General features: G+C 45.5%; 1 protein-coding gene across 6 annotated transcripts in view; it reads right to left on the bottom strand.

Annotated features, from left to right (window-relative positions):
• PAFAH1B2 (platelet activating factor acetylhydrolase 1b catalytic subunit 2) overlaps positions 1-11,803 on the bottom strand; it is a 35,143-nt gene extending 23,340 nt beyond the window's left edge. For 3 of the 6 annotated variants that reach the window (XR_008656769.2, XM_055273287.2, XM_055273286.2), the window contains exons 1-2: positions 11,635-11,774; positions 3,570-3,657 (exon numbers count right to left, since the gene is read on the bottom strand). Coding sequence is in view for 4 of the 6 variants with exons in the window: in XM_055273287.2 (XP_055129262.1) it covers positions 3,570-3,650 (81 nt within the window). In the remaining 2 variants the exon portion in view is untranslated. Of the gene's footprint in view, positions 1-3,569; positions 3,658-11,634 lie in introns of all 6 variants that reach the window. The other 3 variants (XM_055273285.2, XM_055273290.2, XM_055273289.2) reach the window with 3 other exon arrangements.
• Between the last annotated feature and the right edge of the window lie 325 nt (positions 11,804-12,128).

Raw genomic sequence — 12,128 nt, 5'->3', positions numbered from 1 at the left:
ATATATATATATATATATATAATTTTTCCTACGTTGGAGATTCTTAGTCAAAGGAAATCAGTATTTTTATGGATTTTGGACATATTTCCAAATTCTTAACAAAAGGGCTATATACCAATCTGTAAGGACTCCAGCAATATATTAGAACTGGTTTTACTGTACTTGAACCTGAATTAGATATTAACATTTCTCTTTCTCTTCCTAATGTTTTAATTTACACTTTTTGGAAACAAAGTTAAACACTTCTATCATGTCTACTGAAATACTTATATACTAGTTCCTTTAGGATATTTTCATTGATAATATATCTATGCTTCATCTATAATATTTACTGTGTATATTTTCCTTAGTCTGCTGCTGAGCCTTTTCTGGTTAATATGTTTTGATACGATTTCTATTATATTTGGCAAGTCTTTCAACACTACCCTTAAGAAAACCTTTTAGGCCAGGCATGTGGTGGCTCACGCCTGTAATCCCAGCACTTTGGGAGGCTAAGGTGCATGGATCACCGGAGGTCAGGAGTTCAAGACCAGCTTGACCAACATGGCGAAACTTCGTTCGTCTCTACTAAAAAAACCACAAAAATTAGCCGGGCATGGAGGTGGGGGCCTGTAATCCCAGCTATTCAGGAGGTAGAAGCTGCAGCGAGCCAAGATCACGCCACTGCACTTCAGCCTGGGTAACACAGTGAGACTCCATCTCAAAAACAAAAAACAAAACAAAACCTTTTTATTACAGAAAATATCAAATGTATACAAAAGCAGAGAGAATAACATCTCCATTCAGAGAGAATGAACCTCCATGTATCAATTACCAGCTACAGCAATCATTTATGGCCTGCATTCTTTCCGTCATACTCCCAACTACTGCCCCACTCCATCCCCAGGTTATTTTGAAGCAAATTGAGAATATATCATTCCAAGTATAAATATTTCAGTATGCAGTGCTTAAAAGATTTTTAAAGTCAGGCACGGTGGCTCATGCCTGTAATGCCAACACTTTGGGAGGCTGAGGCAGGAGGATCACTTGAGGCCAGGAGTTCAAGATCATCAGCCTGGGCAATATAGTGAGACCCTATCTCCACAAAAAAATAATAAAAAAAATTAGTCCAGCATAGTGGCATGCACCTGTGGTCCCAGCTACTTGAGAAGCAGAGGGGGACCACTTAAGCCCAGGAAGCCAAGGCTGCAGTAATGGTGCAAGCTGTAATGGTGCCACTGCACTCCAGCATGGTTGACAGAGCGAAGACTCTGTCTCCAAAAAATTTTAAAAATATTTGTCTATGTTTTTCTTCCATTTGACTGATTTTTCTACAGCCAGGGCTCATTGAAGCCTATTAACTTAAGACAAGAATAATGAAGATACCTAGTTTAGTTACTACTTTTCTTTTCTTTTCCTTTCCTTTGTCTTGAACTCCTGGGCTCAAGCCATTCACCTGCCTCAGCTTCCCAAAGTGCTGAGATTACAGGTGTGAGTCACTACTCCTGGCCTAGTTACTATTCATAAAGGTATAAATGATCCAGATGTCCATAAAAGAGAAAATGGGCAAATCAACTGTGGTATACTTCCTTTTTTTTCTTTTTGAGATAAGGTCTCAATCTGTCACCCAGGCTGGAGTGCAGTGGCACAATTATAGTTCATTGTAGCCTTGATATCCTGGGCTCAAGTGATCCTCCCGCCTTGACTTCCAAACCTGCCTTGGCCTCCCAAAGTGCTGGGATTACAGGCATGAGCCACTGTATACTGCCCTGTCTTAAAAAAAAAAAAAAAAAAATTACTTGGACAAGTGGAGAAATCTGAATATGGTCTTTGGATTAAGTAATAGTATTATATCAATATTACATTTCATGATCTTAGTAACTATCCTATAGTTATTTAGGAAAAGTCCTTGTTTTTAAGAAAACATGTTGAAATATTCAGGGGTAAGGGAAATGAGTGCAAATGCTTCAGAAAAAACCACTATGTTAGTACATACATATAGAAATAGATATAGACACAGCAGGGCATTATGGCTCACGCCTGTAATCCCAGCACTTTGGGAGGCTGAGACAGGCAGATCACTTGAGGTCAGGAGTTTGAAACCAGCCTGGCCAACATGGCAAAACCCTGTCTCAACTAAAAATACAAAAATTAGCTGAGCGTGGTAGCGGGCGCCTGTAGTCCCAGCTACTCGGGAGGCTGAGGCAGGAGAATGGCGTGAACCCAGGAGGCGGAGCTTGCAGTGAGCCAAGATCGTGCCACTGCACTCCAGCCTGGGCGACAGCGAGACTCCGTCTCAAAAAAAAAAAAAAAAAAAAAGAATATCTTGAACCTGGGGTGGCAGGGGGGTGGAGGTTGCAGTGAGCCAAGATTGCCCACTGCACTCCAGCCTGGGCAAGAGTGAGACTCCGTCTCAAAAAACCAACAACAACAACAACAAAAAACTAAAACAAAATAGATATAGACACAATAATTAGGCAGATACAGTAAAATGTTAACAATTGGTGAGTCTAGATGAAGATAATTCTTTCTAAATTTCTGTAACATTTGTGTAGTTTTGAAATTACTGCAAAATAAAAAAACTTTAAATATTTCCCAGTTCCGGCTGGGCGCGGTGGCTCACGCTTGTAATCCCAGCACTTTGGGAGGCCGAGGCGGGCGGATCACGAGGTCAGGAGATCGAGACCATGGTGAAACCCTGTCTCTACTAAAAGTACAAAAAATTAGCCGGGCGTGGTGGCGGGCGCCTGTAGTCCCAGCTACTCGGAGAGGCTGAGGCAGGAGAATGGCGTGAACCCGGGAGGCGGAGCTTGCAGTGAGCCGAGATTGCACCACTGCACTCCAGCCTGGGCGACAGAGCAAGACTCTGTCTCAAAAAAAAAAAAAAAAAAAAAAAAAAATATTTCCCAGTTCCAACATCAGAATGGTAAAGAGGCAGGACATTTGTAACATTACATTTTTACTTACAGTAACAAATTCTTGTTGACTATTAAAATCCCCCTTTGTACAAGCTGTCACGGGTCACAGGGTTACAGTTTTTGTTTTTTTTGAGATGCAGTCTTGCTCTGTCGCCCAGGCTGGAGTGCAGTGGCACAATCTCGGCTCACTGCAACCTCCGCCTCCTGGGTTCAAGCGATTCTCCTGCCTCAGCCTCCTGAGTAACTGGGACTATAGGCGCCTGCCACCACATCCGGCTAACTTACTTTTAGTAGAGATGGGTTTCACCATATTGGCCATTCTGGTCTCAAACTCCTGACCTTGTGATCCACCCACCTCGGCCTCCCAAAGTGTTGGGATTACAGGCGTGAGCCACCATGCCCAGCCTAGAATTTTTTGTTTTGTTTTGTTTTGTTTTAATTGCCCCTTTGCAGTTTTGGTCAAAAGACCTTAAAAAAATTGAAGAAGCCAGGCATACTGATATGTGCCACTAGTCCCAGCAATATGGGAGGCTGAAGTGGAAGGATCACTTGAGCCCCGCAGTTTGAGGTCGGCCTGGGCAACACAGTGAGACCCTGTCTGAAAAACTAAAAACAGACAAAAAACTGGAGAGACTCAACTCATGTGAAAGATACACATGCACTTCCTTTTACCTGAGACATCCATCGGTCATCTCCTTGAATATCTTCTGCTGCATGCGGAATAGCTGCTGGGTTTGAGTCTCCTTGGCTCATTCTACACCTGAGAAAAAATGTCTACGTCATGTTTCATTTGTTAACAGGAAGGTTTGTTACCACTTAAATATTATTATACACATCAGGCTTTAAATAATAATTTAAGTTTTATGTGGTTTGCCTAGAAACAACTGGGAAACTAAACAGAAACAATTACTTTTTGTAGAGATGAATTCCAGAACATGACTAAGTCCCATAAATACAGCACCACTAAACTGCCAGACAGCTTTGAATATGACTTAGTTGCAGTGCAGTACATTTAAAAAAATCTCCTCCAAGTATATACTTTATACCTATTAGTTTTTTGTGATTATGTTACTGTAAGTACCAAGTGACACGAGCAGTTATTAGACACTTAAGGTACAGTAAAATCTACATCAGAGGCTTTTCAGCTGTTAAAAGTTACACACTTACTACTGTTAAGAGTTACACACTTACTACCGTTAAGAGTTACAGAATTACTGGCCTGGCAGGGTGGCTCACGCCTGTAATCCCAGCACTTTGGGAGGCTAGATGGCGGGTGGATCACGAGGTCAGGAGATCAAGACCATCCTGGCTAACATGGTGAAACCCTGCCTCTACTAAAAATACAAAAAAATTAGCCAGGTGTGGTGGCAGGCACCTGTAGTCCCAGCTACTTGGGAGGCTGAGGCAGAAGAATGGCGTGAACCCAGGAGGTGCAGGCGGAGCTTGCAGTGAGCCGAGATTGTGCCACTGCACTCCAGCCTGGGTGACTGAGCAAGACTCTGTCTCAAAAAAAAAAAAAAGACTTACAGAATTACTACTGCAATGATTACAATCCACTGGTTACTAAATAAACATCACACAAATAACTGTAGTACAGATTATGACAAAAGTAGTCATAGGCCTTGGCACTGGTTTTTGACAAATGTTTACTAGGTATTTTTATTTTTGATAAGTTTCCACTAAGAAAATTTTAGTAATGATGGCTGGGCGCGGTAGCTCACGCAGCACTTTGGGAGGCCGAGGCGGGCAGATCACGAGGTCAGGAGACTGAGACCATCCTGGCCAACATGGTGAAACCCCGTCTCTACTAAAAATACGAACATTAGCTGGGTGTGGTGGCGCATGCCTCTAGTTCTAGCTACTCAGGAGGGTGAGGCAGGAGAATTGCTTAAACCCAGGAGGTGGAGGTTGCAGTGAGCTGAGATCACATCACTGCACTCCAGCCTGGGTGACAGAGCCAGACTCCATCTCAAAAAAGAAAAAAAAAAAGAAAAAATTTTAGTAATGATGAGTCCAAGTATGTCATCTAGTAAGTAAAATTCGGCAAAATTATAATTGCTAAGCTTCTATAAATAGAAAGACAAATAAGAAACCAGACTACTTTCAATCAATTCTGGAGAATATACAATAGAAACATTAAGCTCCAAATGCAAACGGCTATGAAAAACAAAAAAATCTGGGGTTTTGTGGTTTATAGAAAAGGAGGTCATCTTTTTTTATTTTTTTTTTGAGATGGAGTCTTGCTCTGTCGCCCAGGCCGGAATGCAGTGACGCAATCTCGGCTCACTGCAAGCTCCGCCTCCTGGGTTCACGCCATTCTCCTGCCTCAGCCTCCCAAGTAGCTGGGACTACAAGTGCCTGCCACCACGCCCGGCTAATTTTTTTGTATTTTTAGCAGAGAGGGGGTTTCACCGTGTTAGCCAGGATGGTCTCGATCTCCTGAAGAAAAGGAGGTCATCTTCTACATAAGCAATCTTTTTCTTTCCCTTGCCATCCTCAAATACAGCTAAGCTTTCTCAGAAAAAAGATCGAGTTATATTCATTCAATATACATATTTACTGAGTACACAAAACACACTACATTGCCAAGGCAGTAGTTTTTTAGAATCACAAAGTACCAAGCCCCAAACATGAAAGCATACCTTCACTCAAGAAAAATAAATTACAGAAGCAAATAATACTAATTATGCAAACAAATTAGCTCAGTTCTAAACGACACTAGAATATCATCATGATTTAAAAAAAAAAAAAAAAAAAAATTATCGGCTGGGTGCAGTGGCTCATGCCTGTAATCCCAGCACTTTGGGAAGCCAAAGCAGGTGGATTGCTTGAGGTCAGGAGTTCAAGACCAGCCTGGCCAACGTGGTGAAACCCCCGTCTCTACAAAAAATACAAAAATAAGCCAGGCATGGTGGAACACGCCTGTAAGTTGCAGCTACTCGGGAGACTGGGGCAAGAGAATCGCTGGAACCTGGGAGGCGGAAGTTGCAGCAACAGAGCAAGACTTCATCTCAAACAAACAACAACCAAAAAATTATTAAACAATGTGGGAGGTTTTGCTTTATTTTTAAACCAGTAAAACACTCTATACTTTCTACATAAAAGTTTATTTGGGTCTAAGTTCAATTCTAGGCTTAAATCGAATTAAAACTTACATGTTAGTTAATAAAAGTTTTTTAAGACAGGGTCTTTTTTTTTTTTTGAGGTGAAGTCCCGGCCTGTAGCCAGGACTACAGGCATGCACCGCCAAGCCCAGCTAACTTTTGTATTTTTCTTTTATACAGACAAGGTTTCTCCATGTTGCCCAGGCTGGTCTCGAACTCCTGAGCTCGGCCTAGAATCCTGCCCAGCCTAGCGTATTTTTGAAATGCACCCCACTACCTATACATTTGTATATAAACATGCTAATTACTGTTCATGTGAATCTTAAATTATAGTGAAGCCTATTTTTTCCTTTTATAGATTAGAAAACTTTTGGCCGGGCACGGTGGCTCACGCCTGTAATCCTAGCACTTTGGGAGGCCGAGGCAGGCGGATCACGAGGTCAGGGGATTGAGACCATCCTGGCTAACATGGTGAAACCTCGTATCTACTAAAAATACAAAAAAAAAAAATTAGCTGGGCTTGGTGGCGGGTGCCTGTAGTCCCAGCTACTTGGGAGGCTGAGGCAGGAGAATGGCGTGAACCCGGGAGGTGGAGCTTGCAGTAAGCCGAGATCGCGCCACCGCACTCCAGCCTGGGGGACAGAGCAAGACTCCAGCTCAAAAAAAAAAAAAAAAAAAAGATTAGAAAACTTTTTTTTAATTAAATTCTTTTAAAAGTTAGATTTCAGCCAGGTGTGGTGGCTCACACTTATAATCTCAGCACTTTGGGAGGCCGAGGCAGGAAGATGACTTGAGTCCAGGAGTTTGAGACTATCCTGAGCAACATAATGAGACCCCGTCTCTACAAAAAATTGAAGAAATTAGCCTGGCATGGTAATGCCTATAGTCTCGGCTACTCAGCAAGCTGAGTCAGGATTGCTTGGGCTGGGCGCAGTGGCTCACGCCTGTAATCCTAGCACTTTGGGAGCCCGAGGCAGGTAGATTACCTGAGGTCAGAAGTTCAAGACCAGCCTGACCAAAAAGGCGAAATCCATCTCTACTAAAAATACAAAAAAAAATTGGCAGGTGTTGTGGTGCATGCCTGTAATCCCAGCTACTCGGGAAGCTGAGGCAGGAGAATCGCTTGAGCCCAGGAGGTGGAGGCTGTAGTGAGCTGTGATCATGCTACTGCACTCCAGCCTGAGTGACAGTGAGACCTTGTCTCTAAGTAAATAAATGTTCTGAGATTTTTTCCCTATATTCCAATGGATCATCTTATGCATCCCCAGAGGGTGCATATACTCTTTCAAGACCAATGATCTACACAAATTATACGATCTCTTTATTACTTTAAGAGAAGGGTCTCACTATGTTGTCCAGGCTGGATTCAAACTCCTAGGCTTAAGTGATCCTCCTGCCTCAGCTTCCCAAGTAGCTGGGACTACAGGACACACTACCACTCCCAGCTTAGAGCTACAATTCAATAAACAGGCATGGATTTTCAGAGTTCATCCAACAGACAAACAACTGATCTAAAATAACATTTATTAAGAACTTATTATTTACCAGACCCTGTGCTAGGAGCATTGTTATTTAAATAAACGTGATGCTCAGAGAGACCTAAGGAAACTTCTCCATGACAGTAGAGCTGGTAAACAAGACAGGACAGGTGGGATTTGAAACCAGAGTGATAGACTTCCAAAGCCTACTATTGAGCAAATGATGTTATGTTCTGATTACCATATGGAGGCCAGGCGCAGTGGCTGACACCTGTAATCCCAGCATTTTGGGGGGCCGAGACGGGAGGATCACCTGAGGTCAGGAGTTCGAGACCAGCCTGGCCAACATGGTGAAATCCTATCTCCACTAAAAATACAAAAGATTAGCCAGGTTGGGTGGCACATAGTTGTAATCCCAGCTACTCAGGAGGCTGAGGCATGAGAATCTCTTGAACCCAGGAGATGGGGGTTGCAGTGAGCAGAGATCACACCACTGCACCCCACTCTGGGTGACAGAGCAAGATTCCATCTAAAAGAAAAAAAGACAAATTCTAATTTACTAAGTTGTTTCACTTATACTTTCTACTACCCAAATTTAATGGCATTCTGATACCCTGAGCAAAACATTTCCATCTCAACCCTAAATTTCTTCATGGGAAAATAAAAAAGGCACACAGATAGAGAAACCGAGGAACAAAATGTCACTTATCTGAAGCTACAAAGCAGGCAGAACTGGGAGGTCACAAAATATTCCCAATTACACAATCTTTTTTTTCTATAGCTATGAATACAAGGTGATCCTTCTTCCCCTACAATGGCAAAGTATCTGAGCAGAAATGTGTTTCTTTGTGTCTTCTGACTCTGATTTTGTATTATTTTGTCAATCAAAATCTTATTACAAAGCAGCTTTCAGTTTTACTGATGCCCATGGCTTGGTAACATTTTTAAACACCAGGAAAAGAAAAACTGAGCCACAAACTCACACAATCTCCTCTTTAAGAACAAAGCTGGAAATGCACAACCTAGAAGACTATGCATATAGAGGATTCAAACAATTTGGAAATCAGAGAAACTGTTGTGGCTGGGTACAGTGTCTCATGCCTGTAATCCCAGCACTCCGGGACACTAAAGCAGGTGGACTGCTTGAGCCCAGGAGTTTGAGCTCAGCCTGGGTAACATGGTGAAACTATCTCTACAGAAAACACAACAATTAGCTGGTGGGGGGTGGTGCGCCACTGCACTCCAGCCTCAGGGACAGAGCAAGACCCTGTCTCAAAAATAAAAATTAAACTGGCTTTTCTTTTTTTGAGACAGAGTTTCGCTCTTGTTGCCCAGGCTGGAGTACAATGGCGAGACCGTGGCTCACTGCAACCTCCGCCTCCCGGGTTCAAGCAATTCTCCTGTCTCAGCATCCCGAGTACTGGGATTACAGGTGCCTGCCACCATGCCCAGCTAATTTTTGTATTTTTAGTAAAGACGGGGTTTCATCATATTGGTCAGGGTGGTCTTGAATGCTTGATATCAGGTGATCCACCCACCTTGGCTTCCCAAAGTGCTGGGATTACAGGCGTAAGCCACCATGCCCGGCCGACCTTTTTTTTTTTGAGATAGGGCTTCACTCTGATGCCCAGGCTGAAGCACAGTGGAGAATTCATGGCTCACTGCAGTTTCCGCCTCCTGCCTCCTGCACTCAAGCGATCCTCCTGAATAGCTGCCTGACCTTTTTTTTTTTTTTTGTAGATGGGGATCTCACCATATTGTTCAGGCTGATCTTGAACTCCTCGGCTCAAGTGATCCTGCTGCCTTGGCCTCCCACAGTGCTGAAATTACAGGCATGAGTCACAGCACCCAGAGGGCTGTATTTTGTTTTTTATTTTTTACCCCGACAGGGTCTCAGTCAGTCGTTAGCTGGAGTGAAGTGGCGTAACAGCTCACTGCAGCCTTGATCTCCTGGGCTCAAGTGATCCTCCCATTTCTTCCTTCCAGAGTAGCTGGGACTACAGGTGCACGCCACCACACATGGCTAATTTTTTAATTTCGTAAAGACGAGGTCTTGCCATCTTGCTCAGGCTCCAACTGTTGTATTCTTTCCAATTGAAATGAAGAATTATCTGCTCTTATGGACACATAAAATAAGAACGAACTAAGAGCTACCTAGTGGTAAGACACAAACTTCTCAGTGACTTTGGGTTTCCTGCGCCTGTAATCCCAGCACTTTGGGAGGCCGAGGCGGGTGATCACTTGAGGTCGGGAGTTCAAGACCTGCCTGGCCAACGTGGCGAAACCCCGTCTCTACTAAAAAAAAAAAAAAAAAAAAAAAAAAAAAAAAAAAACAAAATTAGCTGGGTGTGGTGGCACATGCCTATAAGCTTGAACCGGAGGCAGAGGTTGCAGTGAATAGAGATCGCGCCACTGCACTCCAGCCTGGGCGACAGAGACTCCGTCTCAAAAAAAAAAAAAAAAAGAAAGAAAGACCAAGCAGAATGCAAATAAAAGGTCCAAAGAACAAGTTTTGTTAATTTGCCACAACAGACTGTACTCCAGGGGAAGCTCTGTTGTCCATTAAAGTGAGTTCTCTGCGAAGATGAGAAGTAACCGACTTGCACGATTTTCCCGCCTTTTCTGTATTCTCTACTTACTATGACAATACAGCACTAGAATTTCCAGGTGCTTATACCAGCATAGTGCAATGTATTTAATGAGAAACCACTTCCAACAACAAAGCGTTCTAACTTCTCCAGCTGAGTTCGATGTTTTAGTCTGAACCAGGAACAGATGGAGGAAGAAAGCTGAACCAAGAATTAAGAGATTTAGAATGTTTCCACTGAGACCTAAGACTCCACTTTGTTTCAGAGGGAGTGGGTATGGTTATTCTGAAGAGGAAGGCGGCCCTTATCCTGAATACCCGGTAGCCTCCGTGGGCTGGTGGGTGGGTCCTCCGGTCCAGCACCTCCATAATTTATGATCAAATGCCCAAGCCAACCAACTAATCCTCCCCTTCTCCCCCACAAGGAGGCAACCTTTATGTCAGAACAATGTGCCCAGAAGAAGCCAAAGACACAAGGCACATCCAAGGCAAAGACAATCTTAAGCACTTTCTCCTTCCACTTTCTCCACACCTTTACCCCTCGGCCCAACCCCTTCCCGTAATTTCAAGCTGTACAAAATGAGGTCCTAGGGTGGATCCGGGTGGTCTTTCCTTTCTCTACGAGTAAGCTCTACAAAGAGGCGAAAGCTCCCCGTGTTAGTTCTTAAGTTTGTGTATAAATTCTGAAAAGCAACGCTGGCCTGCGAGCTATGAAAAGCAGAAGCATGAGTCACTACACAACGGGTCAATCAAACCTGTAGACCAGAAGGCACGGATCTGGCAAACGGAAGGTGAGCCAGGAAAAAAACATCCCCCCAAACCTCTCCGCTGACAGGTTTATCTAGCTGGCTGACCTTGCGCAGGTCACCAGCCGCTCCGAGCACATTCGTGTCTAAGATGAGATGGGGGCTGGAAAGCCTTCCAAGAAATAATCCCTTCCGAGTGGTGACGGTCTATGCACCTTTTGAATAAACACATCCTAAGAGGCAACGGAGAAGTTTCTAAAGAGTTGAAATTTTTCAACAAAAGGAGGAGGGAAAAGTGCTCGGTAAAAACACAAGGGAGTAACTGGTTTTGGCCTCCGACCAGACGCGAGGGGAGAAAAGGGTGAGAAGTTAGACCCCTGTGATGAAGTGAAAAGGCAGTAGCGGAGACCAGGGCAGGAGCTGCAGCGCCCACCCGGGGCGAGCTGGGGTGCGCGAGGCCTACCGCGGGTGGGCCCGGCAGGGCAGGGCAGGGCGGGGCGGGGCGCCCGCCGCGCTACCCTCCCGGGAAAGGCCGTGGAGGCGCCGGCCTGCGGCTGAGGAGAGGCGACAGCTTTCGGTATGGGATGTCGGGAAAGGGCTCTCAGAGCGAAAACTAGCTGCGCCGGGTGCTGGGAAGCCGACGCCGGGCCCGCAGAGAAGGTGCGCGCTCGCGAGGCCCCCTCAACGGGATGGGGCGGTGTGGGGGGAGGGGCCGCGATGGTGGGGGAGGGGAGGTCGCGGGCCTCTCACAATAACACCTCGCAGCCCCTTCCGACCCCTGCCTCTAAGCCACCGGTTCCCTGCGACCCTGGATGCACTCACTGAAGTAGAGGGTCCGTGCGGGCCCCAAGCGACTGAGGCGTCGGCGGGTAGCGCGTCTGTCGCTCGCTCGGTCCCGTCGGTCCCGCTCCGGCGCGTCCCTCCTCCGGCCCCAGCACCAGCAGCAGCTCCCCCACTTCCGGTTCCCCTGCCACTCAGGCAAATGGATTCCGGAAGTCCCGCCCCCATCCCGCCACGCCTCAGCGTGGTTCCTCTCTCCCCGCCCTCGCTCTCCCGGGCGCTGGCGGTGTGCACCCAGGTGTCCCGCCACGCCCCGTTGGGTACCCTGCTTTGTTCTCGCGCTTACCCCCATTTCGTGTGGCGTCTGAGGGACATGGGCCTCTGTCTTTACTCCAGCTGCATCCCTCAATCCTGCGTTCGTGCCGCCGCAGTGTGGAGCTGGCATTCGGGACAATGTGGCGTGAAGTCACACTGACGCCATTCCCTTCACACTAAGCCAACTTGGCTTCCACCTCCACCCATGGAATAAACCAGAC

Source organism: Symphalangus syndactylus, chromosome 3, assembly GCF_028878055.3.
Source record: "Symphalangus syndactylus isolate Jambi chromosome 3, NHGRI_mSymSyn1-v2.1_pri, whole genome shotgun sequence".
Lineage (NCBI taxonomy): Eukaryota > Metazoa > Chordata > Mammalia > Primates > Hylobatidae > Symphalangus > Symphalangus syndactylus.
This window is presented reverse-complemented; position numbering and strand designations above follow the sequence as displayed.